Raw genomic sequence first — 20,588 nt, forward strand, 5'->3', positions numbered from 1 at the left:
GATATTAGCACTGATGTTGAGGGACATTGAAAACAGGGTGCTATCTCTTCTGGGTAAGAGCAAAAGGAGATGCTTCTGGAAGGAGATAAGGCTTGCATTATATTTGGTTTACTAATTAGAGATGAGGAAGGTACTCCAGACAAATGTAATGGCATGTTCAAAGGCAGAGACTCAAAAAAGAGAGAAACACAATCAGAGAGGGGTAATAAGCACAGGAGATGGGCTGGTGGAGCGGGAAGAGGCCTGTTATGTAGACATATCATGTAGGAAGTCAGTGGGTTTCCCAATTCAGTGTGATGAGAATCACCCGGGACACCTATTTCCAATGGAATTGCTGGACCTAAGTTGTAGGAGAATCTTACTCAGATCCAGGAATCTGCATTTCAGCAGGAACACCAGGTGATTCCAGGTCAGGAGAGCCTCTCTGAGAACTCTGGAAAACAACCTGCTAGAGTACAATGTGGTTAATGTCGTGATGTTTTAGAGAAACAACACAGCAGCTCAGTGGAGGGAGGACGGTGTTTTCAGAAGTGATTTTTTTACTTATTTGTTGTTGTTCGGTCGCTCAGTCATGTCAGACCCCATGGACTGCAGCACGCCAGGCTTCCCTGTCCTTCACCATCTCCTGGGGTTTGCTCAAACTCATGTCCATTGAGTGGATGATGCCATCCAACCATCTCATCATCTCATCATCGTCGCCCCTTCTCCTCCTGCCTTCAATCTTTCCCAGAATCAGGATCATTATTTAGAATTTTGAAATAATAGAAAGATAGCTTTTCTTAATGATTGGTACAACACACACAGACACATCTTCTTGCTTATAATTGGTTTCTGATGCGGTTTAAATGACTAGGTTTTAAAATTAAATGATGAAAAGGCAAAGTCCTGTTTTGTTAATTTGTAAAGGCATCATAAGGTACAAAAATGTATGACTTTTTCAAACCAAACTTTATTTGTGTTTTTCCATTGTCAATCCTTCCCACCCTGGACATTAGTAAGCTGTGGATCAACTAATAGGTAATCAATTGTGAATAAATAAATGAATGAATTACTTAATTGAATTACATATTTTCAGTAGAACCTAATTTCACACACAATAATTGAGAGAGTATTTAATAACTCAGGCAAACTGCAGTGTTTCTATACTTTTCCCTGGGATTAATGTAATAATTTAAGGGACCAATTACTTAAGATAAAATTGACTCATAAATTTAAGACTTGGTACTGTCTTTTTACAAGATAAGGTAAAAGTTATTATTTCCCACTGGCTTTGAGTACGTCTAGAATGGAGTAAGTAAAGACAGACTGCATTTTAAAATTATCTGTTGCATTTAATTACTTGTCAGATGATTCCCAAAATATATTCTCTGTAGAAAATTGATAGATTCCCGTCTTGCAAAAGAGAATATCAGTATACTTTTCAATATTTAAGCAAACTTGGGAGAAAGAGAAGAGGCAACAACTGTCTGATTCATCTGGAATTGGACTCTAAACGTCAGAATCTCTTTGGGTAACCAGATATGGCCTTGACCAACTGGGGACTCTGAACTCAGGATGCTAGATCACACACTGATGTTTATTTCACACTTGAGCTTGTTCAGCACAGATGGTAGGTATAAAATAGCTGAGCTCTAATGGATCATGTCCAAGCAGAATGATAGATATGGTCTTTTCTGTTGACAGTCGAGCTGTTTTCACATTCCACTTGAATTAAATTGTGCTCATTCATGTTATGGTACATGATCTCTGGCAAGGATTCTTAGGAAAAAATCATGTGGACTCATTGCAAAACAAGTGAAAAAAGAAGTTGTGAAGTAACAGTGTAAGAAAACATGAGACTAAAACTGAACAGCCTGTAAGAATATAAGACAAAAAGCCTCCATTTATTTTGAAAAATACATAAATATCTATTTAGATTATTAACATGGATTTATATTTATAATGTATTAAGTATATATATTTATATATTAAAATTCAGGATCAATGTAAACCTTTGCTTTTCATAGACTCATAAATATATGAAAAATAAATCATGTGTCAGATATACTAGTTCAGTCACCCAGTTGTGTCTGACTCTGCAACCCCATGGACTGCAGCATGCCAGACCTCCCTGTCCCTCACTATCTCCCCAAGCTCATTGCATGTCCATTGCATCGAAGTTCATGTCCATTGCATCAGTGATGCCATCAAGCCATCTCATCCTCTGACAGCCTCTTCTCCATCTGCCCTCAATCTTTCCTAGCATCAAGGACTCTTCCAATGAGTCAGCTGTTCTCATCAGATAACCAATATACTGGAGCTTCAGCATCATTCTTTCCAACGAGTATTCAGGGTTGATTTTCCTTAAGATTGACTGGTTTGATCTCCGTGCTATCTAAGGGACTTTCAGGAGTCTTCTCTCGCACCATAGTTCGAAGGCATCAATTCTTTGGTGCTCTGCCTTCTTTGTGGTTCAGCTCTCACGACAGTACGTGACCACTGGAAAGACTATAGCCTTGACTATATGGACCTTTGTTGGCAGAGTAATATCTCTGCTTTTCAATACACTGTCTAGGTTTGTCATAGCTTTCCTGCCAAGAAACAGTCATCTTCTGATTTCGTGGCTGCAGTCACCATCTGCAGTGATTTTAGAACCCAAGAAGAGGAAATCTGTCACTACTTCCACCTTTTCCCCTTCTCTTTGCCATGAAATAATGGGGCCACATGCTATGATCTTAGATTTTTAATATTTAGTTTTAAGCCGGCTCTTTCACTCTCCTCCTTCACCCTCATCAAGAGGCTCTTTAGTTCCTCTTTGCTTTCTGCCATTAGAGTGGTATCATCTGCATTGTTTGAGTTTGTAGATGTTTCTCCCATCTATCTTGATTCCAGCTTATAACTTATCTAGCCTGGCATTTCTTATGATGTGCTCAGCGTATAGGGTAAACAAACAGGGTAACAGCAGACACTTCATTTTTCATAGGTAAATATATGAAAAAAAATCATGTTTCAGATATACTGCTACTGCTAAGTCACGTTAAGTCGTGTCCGACTCTGTGCAACCCCATAGACGGCAGCCCACCAGGCTCCCCCGTCCCTGGGATTCTCCAGGCAAGAACACTGGAGTGGGTTGCCAATCCTTCTCCAATGCATGAAAGTGGAAAGTGAAAGGGAAGTCGCTCAGTCATGTCCAACTCCTAGAAACCCCATGGACTGCAGCCTAGCAGACTCCTCTGTCCATGGGATTTTCCAGGCAAGAATACTGAAGTGGGGTGCCATTGCCTTCTCCATCAGATATACTAGGAATGCTTAAATATAACACTGGTCCTAACTTTAAAGTATTCACAATCAAGTTTGGTAAATAAGTGGTTTCTGACTCTTTGCATCCCCGTGGACTGTATAGTCCATGGAATTCTCCAGGCCAATATACTGGAGTGGGTAGCCTTTCCCTTCTCCAGGGGATCTTCCCAACCAGGGATTGAACCCAGGTCTCCCACATTACAGGCAGATTCTTTACCAGCTGAGCCACAAGGGAAGCCCAAATAAGACATAAGGCCATGAAATTGTATATAAATGAGAAAAGTTAAATAGTAAAGTAACATGTGAGCACACCAATGATGAAGCTTTATCAGAATGGGCTCTGGGTAGTAATTTCTGAGTCTTGAAAAGTGAATGAACTGTAGTTAGATTTTCTGTAGGGAGGGCAGAAATTATTTCAATCAAGAAAGAGAGTGGAGGGCTTCCCTGGTGGTCCAGTGGTTCAGACTCCATGCTTCCAATGCCAGGGTTGTGAATTCAATCCCTGGTTGGAGAACTAAGATCCCACATCCACACAGCCCAGTCAAAAACTTTAGAAAAAGAAGAAGAAAGAAAGTGGGAGTGAGCCAAATCTCAACAACCCAGTGCTTGCTTAATTTGACCTTTTATTTTTATTATTTTACTTAACTTTTATTGGAGTACAGTTTCTTTACAATGTTCTGTTAGTTTCTACTATACAGCAAAGTGAATCAGCTATACATATACATATATCCTCTCTTCTTTGGATTTCCTTCCCATTTAGGTCACCACAGAGCACGAAGTAGAGTTCCTTGTGAATCTGACCTTTTAGGCGTGACTTAATCTTAGGAATTATGTAGGCAGGAATCCACAGGAACACACTCAGCTTCGCTGATTCACTGAAAGAACTGACAGAGAGGAGAAAATGTTGTGCTCCAGGTTGCCGTTTATTACAACAAAAGGACACAGATTAAAATCAGCAAAGGGAAGGAACATGGGGGAATCCAAGAGTGACAAGGCACAGCTTCCAGTCTTTCTCCCTCAGTGGAGTTGACACTTAATTCTTCCAGCAACTGTTCGTGAAAACACACACCAAGGAAACTCATCCAAGTCTTGGTATCCAGGGTTTTTACTGAGGGCCATCATATAGATATGAAATTTTCCATTACCAACTTTATCTCTATTCTCCAGCCCCCTCAATGGTCAAACTGATGCAGCATGACCCAGGGCTCCAAGCGAATAAAAACAGACATGCACTATAAATCATGTTGTTGGTGTGAACTATCTAGCATAGCCCAAGACCCAAGATATACAAAGACACTTTTATCAGGCAGGATATTCCAAAGCCTTAGACGTGATCTCCCTGGACAAGGGCCAGTTCTCTCTTTGGAATGTGTAGGTTTGAACCTCCCAAACCTGACTTACTAACCTTTTACTGTACAATAGGGAAAGAGTTTTTGTGACTGTGGATCTTAAGTTTTAAAATGTAAGTAAAACAAATAAGATCTGAAATCCTGAAAAATGCCTGCAAAAAAATTTGCATCTGTTTGTAGTAATGATGAAAAATATATACGTATGAGGAAAAGAAAAGCCAGCTCCATAGAATGGCTACTGTCTCGCCTTTGTATGGGGATCTCTGTATTGTGTGGGAACCTCAGTAGAGTGATCTGCTGTCACGTGCAAACGTAATGGCATCATTACCTAAGGTGTGCATGGGTGGTTACACAGAACTCTGGAAATGCTCATCCACTGCTCCAGCTAACAGTTCTATAGAAAAAAATGTTTTGTTGTGCACATTTGAAAATTAACTACTTACCAGAGTTTCTCTTTTAATTTCTACCTCCACTCTGTACCCCATACTTTCTTTTCTGATCTACAACATGGCTGTCTCTGAAGATGTTCCAGTGGATTTGATCGCCACCGGCAGGACTGGGTGGACAGTGGATGCCCTGAAGAGGTACAGGTGCGCTTTATTATGATGAGATTGCTAAGACCACGCTGTCGTATATTATTGCTGCAACTTAATGAAAATGGGGTCTAATTTAATAAAAAGAGCCCGCAGTCACTGAGCCCTTATAGATACCAGATGTTGGGTTTAACTCTACATGTATTATCTCAATTTATTCTCATACCCATCCTATGAGATCAGAGCTGTTATTGCCTCCGTGGTACCAAGAGGGGAAGAGAAAAGAATGAAGGGTGATGTTCAGGTAGAAGTGGAAAGAAAGAATCTGGAGGTAGAGATGTGACTCAGGAATCGTAAAACCAGGATTTAAATCTTTTCGATCAAAGGGCAGCTGTCTTAAATATTTGCTGCTTTTTTGAGATCTTTTTTTTTTTTTTTCCTTCATCTTTTTCACTCAAATAAGGAAATCAGTGGTATGGAGGAAAAGATTGATTGCAGTAAATCAGCATAATAGAAGAAGGTAGATGTGGTCTAACATGGAAACAGTAAGTCTCAGGCAAATATCATGGATACAGTGATGCAAAGAAGTGATTTAAGCAAGTAAATAAAATTGCAGAAGGGATTCTAACGTGTTTAAAAGTTTTTTAGTGAATTGTATTTGCACTGTGAGTTCAGAGTTACATAAAAGTATCCCATAAAGTTCACAGAGAAAAGTAGTATTTGTTCCTTCTCCCTTTGTTAAGTTTTAGGGTATATTTTTCTAACAAAAACCATTATCACTTCTACAAGCTTTCTCATTCAGTGAAGCATATCATGTCAAAGAGCTGTTTTTAAAACTATTAGGGAATCCTGGTTACTAAAGCCTTTTTAATTAAGTTTTTATTTGATGTCTCATAAATATCTTGAGAAATGCATTTTTCAGGATATTCTTGAACTTACTGCCAATGTACCTTTAATCAACTTTTTGACACTTGGTTGGGGGGGGGGAGGTGCATTACAATAATGTATACTGATTTATCGGAGGAAGTAATGGCACCCCACTCCAGTACTCTTGCCTGGAAAATCCCATGGATGGAGGAGCCTGGTAGGCTGCAGTCCATGGGGTCGCTAAGAGTCGGACACGACTGAGCGACTTCACTTTTATTTTTCACTTTCATGCATTGGAGAAGGAAATGGCAACCCCCTCCAGTATTCTTGCCTGGAGAATCCCAGGGACAGGGGAGCCTGGTGGGCTGCCGTCTATGGGGTCTCACAGAGTCGGACACGACTGAAGCGACTTAGCAGCAGTAGCAGTATACTGATTTATCAACAGTATTTCATTTCACTTATTTAACAATGATACTTAAGAAAGAAAATCTATTAATGAGAGTCATTGTTGTGTTTTAAGGTTGATATTTCTTTCAGGTAATCACAGTTACCTCAATTAAAAATGTTGAAATTGGATATCAAAAGTGTAATTGAGACCTCGTAATTTTCTTGCTTCAGTGTGGGCCCAGCATGAAACAGAAGCTATTGAGAAGAATCCACCACATTCTAAGCCCTCCTAAATTTATGTGTGGGGAATTCACCGTGTCCTATGGTCTGTGCTAAGCACTAATTTTTTTTTTAAATGATTCCCTCTTCCCAAGAAGCTCAGACTCTAGCACATTCTATAATATCCAGTGTTTCCTTTTTATTCCATAACTAAATTGTCAACATTACTAGCTCTATTGTGAGCAATCCTAGACTTCTGTTACAGGTAAGTGAACAGGGTCACCAAATCCAGTCTATATTCTGTGCCTAAAACTAGGGTTAAATTTTCCTTCTGATCTTGTGAGATGAATTTATTCAATAAGTGCAGATCCTAATATAAGAATGTACTATTTACTGTTCTAAGTACTGCTAATTTAAGTGTGAGAAATGTGTGTAGCAGGGGAAACACACACTGAACAAAGAACCACACTTAGAGAATGACCCCGGCAAAGAGGTGCATGGTCTTGTTCAGCAGGATAAGGGAGCGTTTATTTGAGGAGGTGATATTTAATGACTTCTGAGGGGTAACTGAAGATAAGAGTGGTGAGAGGTAACACTGGTGAGGTGAACAGGGCCCAGTAACATTGAAGGAGTTTGAGCCTCATGTTAAAGGCAGGACAAAGCTATCTGGAGGGTTTTAATTAAGGGGATGATATGATCCAAATGACTTTTTGGAAGAATGAATACATTGTATATTACCCTGTCTTAATTACTGTAGTTTTATAAGAAATATCACTAGCTATAGAACAGACTTTACTTTTTCATCTTCTCAGGTGTTTCGACAACTTTTGAACTTTTGTTCTTCATATAAATTTTAAAATAAGCTTGCAATATCTGTAATCAGTCAATCTTGTCAATATTTTTACTCAAAGTCTGTTGCTCAGTTGTGTCCAACTCTTTGTGACCCCATGGACTATAACTCGCCAGGCTCCTCTGTCCATGGGATTTCCCAGGCAAGAATAGTGGTTGCCATCTCCTTCTCCAGGGGATCTTCCCAACCCAGGGATTGAATCCACATCTCCTCTTAGCAGGTAGATTCTTTACCACTGAGCCACCAGGGAAGGCCCTCATTTTTACTGAAGTTACATTGAACTATGAATTACACTGCATTTCCAAAATGGAAATTTTAAATTTCATGTTTTCATTATTGACTTCTTACCTAATTGAATTGCCAGACAGCACATTCTATATGACACTGATTCTTTAAAATTAGTTGGAGCTTTTAATGGAATAGTCAGTGAGTCATTTGTAACAAAGATCTACATGTGCTCAGAAGGATGTGTGTTTTCTAACTGATTGGTTATCCAGTTGGATAAATGGGTTCTAGGTATTTTCACCATAAGCCTCTTTACGATAAACATTTTGGCCACAAACATTTTTGCCAAGTAAATGGCCATGAGGTCATAATTTTGCCACTAAAGATACAATAAGGAAAAATAAAAGAGGGACATTAGAAAGGATATAATGAAACATGAAAGTGAATAGCAAAATTGAAAAGATTTTATTGAGAAGTACAAAGTATCTGAATACACTTAATGTGTGTGGAGACTCACAGCAATACTGTGCAAGTAAGCGACTTTATTCTGTGGGTTGAACCTAAGCACTTGCCTTCCAAGTCTTTTGTTCATAGTATTACACATTTTTTTGCTACTAATTTGTCTGCTTGTTCAACATCCCAATGTTATTTTCAGCAAAATTTCTTCCTTCTTGAAGAGAGGCATCAATTCCAAATGCTAGGATGCATATTTGTAACCGAGCTTTCTATTGTGTCATAAAAGCCTCTGCACTGCTGTGTGTTCTTGGCATTTGTCACATGCCTTCAGTAGACATTACAAAGTTTTATGGGAAACGCAGATTCACCTCTGTGCCTTCAAGGTCCTCGGCCTCTTTCCTGCCATGTCTTGTGTTTCAGAAGAAAAAACCAACTTGGGCAAATCATCATCATCTGTCATGATTTCTGTACTGTGTATATCCAACCAAACCACCAGCCAGATATTTTATCTTTTACAGCAAAATTGCCTTACAGCCAATTAGTTATGCGACAAGAGTATTTTCAGCAAAAATGCATGTGACAAAGATATTTACAGCAGAGAAGATTATGATAAAAATTCTGGGCACGTGATAAAGTCAGTCAGACTCTCTCCATTCTCTTCATCTTCACCTCTGAGCTCTTTGGAGGTAGGCTGGACCTGCTCATCACTTCCTTGCATAACCTCTCTTTTACATCATCTATTTTCTTATTTCTCTGTGCTGCATCCCAGGGGATTTTTTCAGATCTATTTGCCAGTTTATTAATTCTTTCTTCCTCTTGTTCAATCTGCTCTTTAACCTATCCATTGAGGTAGTAATTTCAACAATGGTATTTTTCATTTTTTAGGGTCAATCTTTACTCAATCTGCCATATCATTTTTATAGCCTGTTTACTAGTTTATTTTTAAATTTTCCTATTTATTTATTTCAATATTTCATGTATAATTTCTATATGTTTCACACTGGATGATCCCAATCTGGGATCAAAAAGTTTTTGCTAGTCTGATTATGTTGTTCTCTGTTTTTGCTGGGTCTTTGTCAGACTACTCTTTTTCTCTTTGTGTTTCTTTTTGTGTCCTTTAATTAGCAGTGCATTTGTTTGATCTTATTCCATGGGAATTTCTAGGATGTAGGTAGGTGATGTTTTCCACTAAAGAGGTTTTGATGATGAAAACCTGAGGGCTTCAGGGGGTGCCATCTGTTCCTGCGTTACTATGGGGAGGAGAGGTTTGGATTAATCTCCCCCATCTACTGTTGGTACCAAGCTGATCTCCTTGGAGCATAATTAGTTTTTGGCATTTTTACCTTCAGAGCAAACCCTGCACTTTTACTTTACCTAATGTATATTGCTCCTGCTGTCTTTATAGCACACAGGTTTTGCTTTATTTTGTTTTGGTGGTGGAGACAAAAGAAAGGCCCCTTCAGAGATTTTTCTCTACTTCCTGAAAATCCTCATAATGCTTCAAAATTCTTGTTTTATCCAGAATCCATGTATATTATGGCAGGAGGACCATTCAGGATCTGTAGTGTGCCTTTACTGCCATGAGCAACACAAAGGTCAGGATTTTAGCTTAACCATTAGGGTGATTAAGAATACTCATATACAGATTTGTGTGTGTGTGTGTAAATAGAACCACGGGAGAAGAATAATGTGTGACAAATTCCATCTTAGACTTATTGAGCTTGAGAAGTCTGTGACATCCACATGCATATAAGTCAATAGATGAATACTTGGGCCTAAAATCCAAGAGAAAAATGTGGACTGGAGATAGATATTTATGCATAATTAACATAAAGATGTTAATTGAAGTCATAAGTATGGAGGAAATTATTAGTGACCATACCTATAGATAAAAGACAGGTCAGGAAAGATCCATAAGAACTACCAACCCTTAAAGCAAAGAAGGAAGAAGCAGTTGGAGAAGCAGTTGTTAGACAGGAGTCAGAAAATTGAGGAGTATGTGTCACAGACTCTAAGGTTAGAAAATGGACAGACAGTGCCAAATGCTAGTGAAATATTGAGTGTGTATGGAAGGTGTGATAAATACAGAAATATTTAGAAACATTGGTATAAGAAGTTTCAGTTAAGTTGTGCTGGACAAAAACAAACTTGTGGGCATCTGCAAAGCCCAAGGCTGGTCCATCTCTCTTGAATTCCGACTGTGAATGGAAGGAAAAGCAGGATGATCCCAGGATGCATGTGGAGAAGAGGGAAGATGGGGTTTTTAAAATAAGCTGGGATGTGCTTGAGTATGGTAAAGTGCTGATGATAACAAGGCAAGAGGGGATTAAGACTAAATACTGAGGAGAAAGGAGGGGGGTCAAATGAGCAGGTTCACAATATCTGAGAAGGTAGACTGGGCTGGGCCAGAGCAGACACATGGGGGAACAGCTGTTAACAGTGGACTTGTCCATCCCAACAGGAGGAAGAAGGACAGGTCAGTACAGATGATGATGGGATGATGATCTGTAAATAAATTTTTAAAATTCTTGCTGATGACTCACTTATCAAAGATATAAAAAGTGAGGCCAAGGGTAAAATTGGGGGATACATTATGGAATGGCAGTTCTAAGTAGAGTGGAGAGGGTTTGAAATTGATGTTGAGGATAATGAGAGAGGAGGTCAGCAAAGCTGGGCAGTATTGCCAGGCAGCATAGAAGCCCTTGCTGGGGATGCTGGAGGTGAGTTTGTGGAGCTCCCAGTGGGAGGATGTGTGGTTGTTCTCCAGCTCGCTCGCTCGCTCGCTCTCTTTCTCTCTCTCTGAGCTTTGGCGCAGGCAAGGAAAGGTAGAGTTTTTACTGTATTTGGTACTGCAGATTTTCTAAGAAGGTGATGTGGAAAACAAAATACACACAAAAACAAGGCAAGATGCTTAAAGATATTGAAAAGAGAGGTTGAACTGATGGGGAAAAAACAAGACTAAAGGGAGAGCATCATTGTGCTTGGGTTTTCTACAGAATCACGGGATAAGAAGAATGTGAGTAGCTACATTCATGAACAGCTACCTGAATAGACAGGAAAAAGGATAACTGAAGGTATGATTTCAGAACTAAAGCATCCCCAGCTGCAGAGAAGGTCCAAGGTGTGGGGATGATAACTAAAGTGGAGTCAAGGAGGAGATCGTGAGATTACTGAGGCTGAGAAGATGCAGGAACGAAAGTCTGTGGGATCGAATGGGCTGCTAGGATGTTGGAGAGAGTAAGCTGGATCATATCTAACTAGTGACAAGGAAACCATATTGGATGTTCTTCCTGAACCAGCAGTACAGTGCATTGCATGTTCCTAATGACAAGAGAACTTTAAAAAAGGTATTTATTTAATAAAACTTTTCAGTTGTGGGATAAGTACCATCCATGTGTACGTAGTTATCTTCTATTAATAGTCAAGGCCCACCAGAGGGATGAAGTCCTTTGAAGCACAAAGAGGTAGGGAAAAATACCAACTTCTAAACTATAAAACTTTGCATGTTGGAAATCGTTACTGGTAAATGTCATATCGTTTCTTCTTGTGGGCTATAAATGAAAACTACGATATGCACCATGTCCTCGTGTAGCTCGGTTAGGGAGAAAATATTCTAAGTGATTGCCTGAGTGCTGTTCAATCCTTTGCATGGGTGGCTCTGAATATTTCATAAAGGAAGGCAAAATTTTAATCTTAAATATCCATTCACCCTGTGGGAAGTTATTTTTGAAACAATGGAGTAGTATAGAGCAGTTACATGTTTCAAATTTAGCATTAGCAATTTGATGTGAATGGAATACATTCTTTCTTCACACACTTAACCATGTTTTAAACCTTCTCTTTATATACATTTTTCTTCTAGTCTGTTTCCCATCATGTCTTTTAAAAATATATTGATATAAAGTTTGGGTTAAGATCAACAGTAATATGAAAAGTTAAACTCAGAAATGACGGAATCCAAATATCTAGACATGGAAATGCTTTCTAACATCCCATTTTAAATATATATATGAAGTCAGTAAAATCTATAACTGTAGTCCTGTAAAAAAAGTATTCCTCATCTTGATTTGAGAGGCCTTTGTGCTTTACAGCCCAGCTTCTTTTTATTCTTTTGTTTCTTCTATTATTTTTCTCCTTGATATAATTTTAAAATGTAGCTCTGATCACTCCTCCATTGTCTCCCCCTCTGTTTCTCTTATTAGTCAAAAGAGAAGATGTGTGACCCCACAGAGCCAGCGGAAAGTTCTACTCGAACCAGCACCACCATACGTGCAACAACCACACAATTCAGGGTCTTGACGACCACCAGAAGAGCAGCCACCTCCCAGCTGCCCACCAGCCTGCCCACAGAAGGTGCCCTGGAGACACTTTTTCTCTGTTACTGAAGGGGGGAAAATTCACTGTTGACATGTACAGGAGAGGTTCTCCAGGGGAAATTTTTTTCTTCAGCGAACTGGATTTCTTAGGAATGTCTAAAAGGGAAAATACAAAATTATAGTGGAGTAAAACTATGTGCTGTGTTTTTTTTTTTTTAATGTATGGATGCCTTTTATTAAGATTTAGTCTTTAATGGTGATCTTGGCTATTAGAGCCTCTAGAAAAGAAAGAAAGAACTTCCTCTCATGTCCTTCCTTCCTTTCTTGCTGAACTTTGTAATAACAGTGTTTAACATTTTAACCACAGGATAGGAAGGCAAAATGCATAGAAAATGTCCATTGATTTTGTATTCTGAATAACAGGTAATTCTGCTAATACACAATTCTTATATTTGCGTGGATACAGTCAGTAAAATATGCTGGTCTATAACCTTATAGAGAAGCACTGTGTATGACACAGAAATTGTACTAGAGAAGCATTTCCTTTGCCAGGAAAGGCAAAAATACTAGAGGGCATGAATGCATGCACACAGCTCATTGGGGAAAGATGGGATATTAGCCCAAATTTGTTAGTCATTTATTCTGAATGGTGCCACTAGGGAGAAATGTGAGACCAGTTAGCCAAGAGTAAGCCTTGAGGGGAAAACATGGTCTTATTTCTTTTCATAAGCCTTGCTTTAATTTGAATAGGATATTAAACTTGAATCTTTTGCTCTTAATTGAAATTTAATTGGATATTTAAAGTTAACTAGAATAAAGTGTTAAAATGAGGTGAAGGACAGCTGCTAAGTACATTTTAATGCTTTTAAAACCAATATTATATTTTAATTCATCTTATTTGGGGTTGTTATGTAGCCTGAGAAAAATATTTCTGTAATTCAAATCCTCCCCTTTAGAATGAAATATACCATTGAAATTAAAAGCACATTCTACATTTTGTAGGACAAGATACTTTGTATGTTATTTTGGTCATATTTATTAGCAATGAATAAGCATTTAACTTTTGAAGTCAAGTTTGTAAATATTGACAAATATTTACTATTCTAGTTAACTTGGAATTTCCTTGATCTTGGCCTTTAAAATAAATAAGAACTTCTAGAGTCTAATTACAGTAAATCATTTTAGAAAATTAAGATAAATGTATTTTAAGTCAAAGTTATACCAGTGTACTTTTCTCATAGCTCTTAAGAGTCATATAAAACTTTACTAAAGTTTTACAATCTTGACCTTACAATCTTAGAAAGTTTAGTACTACATCCTATAAGGTAAGACTAACTCTCATTGACCTAGAAATTTACTCAGTAAAGTATCAAAATCCATTCCTGTTAAACAGTTAATGCATTAGTAGACAATTGATTTATGTACCTTAAAATTTTTTTTGTTGTAACTTTGACTTTCTCTTCCAGATGATACCAAGATAGCTCTACATCTAAAAGATAATGGAGGTAGGAACTGACATTTTTCTTTTATAAATATTTTTTAGATACTAATCTATTTCATTCATTTAAGCATGAGAAAGAACTTGTGGGCTTCTAAATGTAGAGTGAGGTCATATTTTACTCCCTCGTGGTGTTTAACACAGGAAGAATTCAATGGTTGACTTGAAAAGTCAAATTATTTCAATAGCAGAGTGAAATTCTAATCTCAGTGTTTGCCTGTAAAACTTCAGGACGCCACTGACCAATTGTAAAGTGAAAATTTATCCACATTCCTTGCTGTTTCTTGTTGCTGGAGCCCTCGGTTTATTGGTTGCATATGTGGCTATCTACCAGTATTGGGTTCAAGCCTGTTTTTCACTACATTGACTATTCAACATCATTTATAATTAAAATTAAGAAATAGAGCAATATGGAAATATACTTTTACTAGGCGTTTTTATCTTCTATGCAAAGAAAAGGACAAAAAGAAACTTGAGGAAGAACAGTTAATAAGTAGATAACTAGAGTTTTTCTAAGACAATTTAGGAATGTATGTAATAGTACATGAAAATTTGAGGAAGAAAGGCTTTACCAAAACAAGTCTGTAAAAGATATTGACCAAAATTTTTCAAATAGCTCTTTTCCTTTTAAATTATGTTAGGTCATATGTGCAACTCTATCATAGAATGCTGGATTTCATAAAAGAGATGTAACTATATTAGTAACTGTTTATTCAGCTCAGGAAGGGGGTTTCCTCTTAGCAGCATCTTTTATGTAAATGTGGGTTCACTGTATTATTGATCTCGACACAGTCTCACTTTTGCAGCCCCAGGCGATAACCTGAGTAAGTCAGAATCCAACATGTATGGTGTTAGGTATGTTTCTCTCTGTATTTGTAGAGAATAGTTTCTAAATTACTCAGTCTAAGTCAAGAAACAAATATTTCTGTTTGTTCTTAGGTTACTGTATATCTATATATATGTATTTAGATCAGTCCACTTAAAAGTTGCTTAGCCTCTCCATATATATCATTATCACATCAGTTTTCCATTGTCTTGCTTCTGTATCACAATATTTTATTTCATTTATTTACTTATTGTTGTATTAACGCAATAAGTGGATAGCTTCACAAGTAGCCATTTGCCACATATACACTAGCTAGAAATAAAATCTTAGTGTTGAAGGGACTTTAGCAATTGCCCCATTCAACATTTCTCAGAGCAGGTTGTTGGTGAACCTAAGTCCTAATGTCAGGGTTACCTCCTTTGGATGGAGGATGTTAAAAAGAGATAAATGGAATGGAGGAGGGTTCCCCAGAAGCTTCTGTTGTATTTGCTATGTTTAATTATTAACACAGGTAGTAGTTATATGTGTTTGTTATATTGTTTCGATTCTGTCTTTTCTTTTTTCTTTAATATGACTAAAATATTCTATAATGCTGACAGAAAAAAAAACTGGAGAAGGAAATGGCAACCCACTTCAGTATTTTTGCCTAGGAAATCTCAGGGACAGAGGCGCCTGGTGGGCTACAGTCCATGGGGTCACAAGAGTCAGACATGACTTAGCGACTAACCAACAACAATAAAAAAAACAAAAGATTCCTGTTATCAAATAGCTATGAGATATTCTGGTTGAAAAAAAAATGTAAGCAATTTACTTTCTGGAAAACTGTTAAAAGCTTTTACCGTTCATTCATTCATTTACTTATTCCTGCCAAGTGCCTGCTAATTGCAAGGGATTGTATATGCTTGCAGCTATGGTAGTGAAAATGGTTTAGACAAATTCCTGGCTTTCAGAAAGCATAGATTCTAAAGAAACTTCCAAGATGGTGATAAAGATTTAGCATCTGGCATTTCTCCACTATTTGGCCTTAAAATTTTTTTGCAAATAGCTTTCACTGACTTAATGTTTTGTGGAATACACTTTGGGAAATAGTTTTCTAGAATGTTACCAGTTATCCCGAGGAAAATCCTTAGTTTTGTTTAATGCAGCAAGGAATAGTAAAACTCTGAAGATTTTTTTAATGCAGTGTATTAAAACTATCTTATGACACTGAGAAATCAAGTTAAGTAAATTCCAAGATTGAAATGGAGGGCTTCTTTTCTTTTTTCATCTTACTAGAAAAATTGACTATTGGATCTTCAGATTATATAAGATCACTGATATGCATCAGGTGGCACAATGGTAAAGAATGCCAATGCAGAGAGACACCAGAGATGAGGGTTCAATCCCTGGAGCAGGAAGATCCCCTGGAGTAAGAAATGGCAACCCACTCCAATATTCTTGCCTGGAAAATTCCAAGGACAGAGAAGCCTGGCAGGCTACCGTCCATGGGGTTGCAGAGAGTCAGACATGACTGAGCTACTGAGCACAAGCATGCCTCAGGTACCCGCCAGAGTTCCAAAATATCACAATGAGACTTAATATGTCTATACACTGGAACTCTTTTCATGGCCAGGTTTGCTAATGAAGCACTTTTCCTAAATGTGCAGTTAGAGCAGACCAACTTGACCAGTGCTAAGATAAATGTTCCTTTCAAAGAGTACTTGAGATTGCACATTCCTTTTTATAGCAACTTTATTAAGTTAGCATGCTACCACTGCTTTTTATTTTATGGAATATGGAAATGTAGGAAGGACTGCCAATTGAAATCCAACTTCATTAGTTAATTAAACATGTTGAAAACAGAATTCAGAATTGTTCTTTTCCTCCAGCTTCACATTTTTTTTCTTTTTTTGAGATTGAGGTAATAATGGAAAAGGATGTCTAAGTGCTTTCTCACATTTAGTGAGAATTTTTTTAGATGCAAGCTAAGACATTTGTGTAAATTGCTATGTATTGCAGAGAAATTCAGCACATTTTCTTTTAATTTAATTGGCTGCTCTTAAAACCATTTTAATTTAGAGGTCTGTACTTTTCTAGAAGAGGGTGATGTTTATCAAAGTACTCAATGTGTAGCTATACTCTGCCCTTTACATCCGTACATCACCTTCTTTAGATATTGGATTACCTTGGCCCTGAGTCTTCCTGGAATATTTCTATGACTTAAAGTAGTTGATTTTCTCAGTGGTATCCACAGCTGACCTGATTATATATTCACTTTCCAGGAGATTTCCCTTCATCTTTGATATGAAAACATAAAATACTTCTGAGCAGCTGGACACCAGAGGCACACAACAGGGCTTCTCATTCACAGGACCCAGACTGAGTTCCAGTCTGCAAAAATCACTCTTGATAAATCGTCACTTGTGCATTGTGTTTCCTGTTACAATTAGATCAGGTCTAGGAAGAGCCTCTGCATATTTCCAGTTAGTTGTTTGATTGGAGACGTTTTATTAGTCTTCGGCATTGAGTGAAAATCCTCAGTTCTCTAAATAAGTTGGAGAAAAGAGACTGAAAAAAATATCTAGACAAAGAGAATGACTCCTAATGAATGCAGGTGCCATTAGTAAGTTAGCACTGATTGCCATTATAAATGGCTGAATACAAAAACTCAGAGGAACCAACATACAGATAGTATTTTGTCTCCAACTGAAATGTTCCTACTTGCGTGTTTATGGCATTAAGTTGCAAGTAATATATATGTCTAATTAAGTAGCATTTCTGCTCCTTATTCATGTGAAAGGTAAGAAGAAGGAGGTAAGAGGAGGAGAGGAAGGAGGAGGAGGGGGAGGAGAGGGAGGAGGAGGGGAAGGAGGAGGGGGAGAATCGAAGAAAAAGCAGAGGAAAAACATTTATTGTTTCCTACGCTCCAAGCACTCTTCTAAATGCTGTACCTGTATTAACTCATTTAATTCACACAACATCCCTGTGACTAGTCCTGCCCATATTTCCATTTTTTAGCTGAGGAAATGGAGGTACAGAAAGGTGAGGTTACCTGGCTGGTATGTGGCAGAGCTGCCAAGTGAATCTATTTAGTCTTAATGTGGATTCCAGGACCCTGGCAGCCTCACAGTATGGCTGCTCCTGAGTAGTACAGTCCTTCTTAGAAACTTCACATGGGAGACGCCAACCTAAGGAGTTTCATTCCCACCTCCAGTATTCTTTTTCCTCTTCTATAACAACTGATTATACTTATAAGTATTTAGAAATGAAATTTCCTTTTGCCATGTAATTATGCCTTACTTTTCATTTTATCCTTTCTTTGAAAATCCCAATGCATTGATCCCCCTGTGTAACTGAGTCCTTTCTGAAACACTGGCATGTGTTCTGCAAACTGTAGGGGTATTCTTTGTTTATGTTCAAAAACTAAATTCTTTCAGCCTTCTAGGTTTCTCGAGAAATTCAAGTTTAATTCTCTATTAAGGGGTTCCTAGAATGTATTCTTTAAATAATATGTATTTCTGTGGATAATGGTTATAAGCATTTAAAACTACATCTCCCTTGGGTTTTCGAATTCTGGCAAAAGCTTGTTTAGAAAAGTCACATTTTTAAGGAATTACCTAGCTGTATGTTTTTAGCTGGTACAACTATTGACTGCCTTCTTTGGTATTTAATTAGTTGCTTCCAAATGACACTCACCACTCACCGCCTAAATAGAAATGTAAATGCCTTCAAGATGCAAACTGGAAAAAATTATATTTAGGGCTGAAATAGGTCTGTGAGTTGAATCAATGGCAAAGTCTCTTAACTGAGAAGTGAAATCTTCAACCAGATTCAGCTCAATTTAGCAAATGGAGTTGTGCCATTCTGCTACACTGCAAATGTTAAAATTATATCAAGCTCTAAAATCCTATGATTAATTTTATTATTTAAAATTTATTGACTGAGATTTGGTACTATGATAATAATACCAAAAGCTGCATTCCCTCTTGGTTCCTCGAAAGATTCTTCCTTCTGATAAAGTCATGTTTCTTTTTAAAAAACATATTTGCATGTAAGTTCTTAATTACTAATGATATTTAAAGTATGAGCACCCGAGACATCACTGGTGTGTCTTGCAGGTGGCACTGTGTTCGTCATTTCTTCTCATTGGTAGGAAGTCTGCTAAACCTGGATTCTGAAAGGCTGTGTTCTTGAGTCGGAAGGTGGGGTCTTCATCAAAAGGATGCTAAAGTAACTACATTAAGCAGTTTGCAGAATGTGATCAAGTTAATTCTGGAGAACAGATCTGCAAAATAATTAATTTTAAAGAGTTAATACAGAAATATTACTTTGAATGAATTATGGATTGGTTTGTCTAAATTCTGAATCTGTTGTGTTTAATGTCCTACTTATGAACATATAAGGCCTTTTATCCAAAGATAAAATGTTAGAACATTATTCTGACTTTTTCACTAGACTACTTCTAAGGTTATATTTTTATTACCTAGTGTGTAGTGACAGATCAAGTGTCTAGTGTTTCATTTATCATTCAGTCGCATTATTTTTTGACTTTAATACATAAATCATCAAAGTCACCTATCTTTCACTTTTTTCTCCTACCTTCCCTTGCTATTTTTTTTTCATCTTTTTCTTTAGCAGCGATCACAGTCTTGTAAGCAAAGGGAAACTGTTATTACCTTTTGACAGACTATTGAGTATCTATCACTTACTGTTTCTAAAACTGTAAAAATAACTTGGCATTTGGGTTTTGGTTTTATCTTTTGCTCTGTTTGACTACTTTCATGATAGCACTAACTGTATAAGAAAGTGTAGAAGTGCCATAATAATGAACATTTCTTACACTTCCGAATATTATTTTGAATGTCCCGAATGGATTAAGAAATTCTCTTCTAAAATTTTGTTTAGAGTAGTGTTTTTCAACTTTTTATGTACATAAGAATCATCTGGTTATTCTCATTTTATTATTCTAGCTCCTAAGAACCCCAGTGCTCAGACTGTTCTCCATAACACTTAAATCTGAACCTCGGGATCTGGGATCCAGGCATCAATACTTTTTAAGCCTTCAGGCAATTCCCACGTACAGTTCCATCAAGAACAGGTGGTCTGAGGCAATGCTTCATAAATATGAAGAAGCATTGGAGACATCAGGGAAAGATAGAATCTATGCAAATCTGAAATTCACTTAAGAAATACAAACAAACTATATATTTAGGCATCATCAGCATATAATGATAGTTGAAATTATCAGAGTGAATGAGATCACAGAAGAATAAAGTAAAAATGAAAAGGTCAAAGGACTAATGAGGGAAAACGTACATGCATACTAAGTCACTTCAGTCGTGTCCAACTCTGTGTGACCCCATGGACTGCAGTCCACCGGGCTCCTCTGTCCATGGGATTCTCCAGGCTAGAATACTGGAGTAGGTTGCTGTGCCCTCCTCCAGGGGATCTTCCTGACCCAGGGATCAAACTCACGTCTGTCATGGCTAACTTGCATTGACAGGCAGGTTCTTTACCACTAGCACCACCTGGGAAGCTCATAAGGAAACACAGAAGTTGAGATTTTGTGGGGGAGGGAGGGGAACTCAAACACAGCAAGACAATCAGAAGAACTGGACTCACAGAAAACAAGAAGACAATTTCAAGAAGCAAGTAGTGAACAATGCCAAAGACAAATGGAAAAAAAATAGAAAGGTAACCATTGAATTAAATAGTAAGTTGACATTGGTTGATCTTGACCTGATAGTTCTATAGTCCACAGATGCACAGTCCCCAGAGAGAATCTGAGAAGTTGATGAGCAATA

At 37.6% G+C, this 20,588-nt stretch overlaps 1 protein-coding gene across 2 annotated transcripts in view; it reads left to right on the forward strand.

Moving 5' to 3' along the window:
- Positions 1-20,588, forward strand: part of PLXDC2 (plexin domain containing 2) — a 426,407-nt gene that overhangs the window by 355,909 nt on the left and 49,910 nt on the right. Inside the window, exons 11-13 of one of the 2 annotated variants that reach the window (XM_061435962.1) lie at positions 5,152-5,218; positions 12,368-12,518; positions 13,948-13,986. In XM_061435962.1, coding sequence (XP_061291946.1) covers positions 5,152-5,218; positions 12,368-12,518; positions 13,948-13,986 — 257 coding nt within the window. The remainder of the gene's footprint in view (positions 1-5,151; positions 5,219-12,367; positions 12,519-13,947; positions 13,987-20,588) is intronic. The other variant, XM_061435963.1, reaches the window with a different exon arrangement.

The sequence above is a fragment of the Bos javanicus genome, chromosome 13, assembly GCF_032452875.1.
Source record: "Bos javanicus breed banteng chromosome 13, ARS-OSU_banteng_1.0, whole genome shotgun sequence".
Lineage (NCBI taxonomy): Eukaryota > Metazoa > Chordata > Mammalia > Artiodactyla > Bovidae > Bos > Bos javanicus.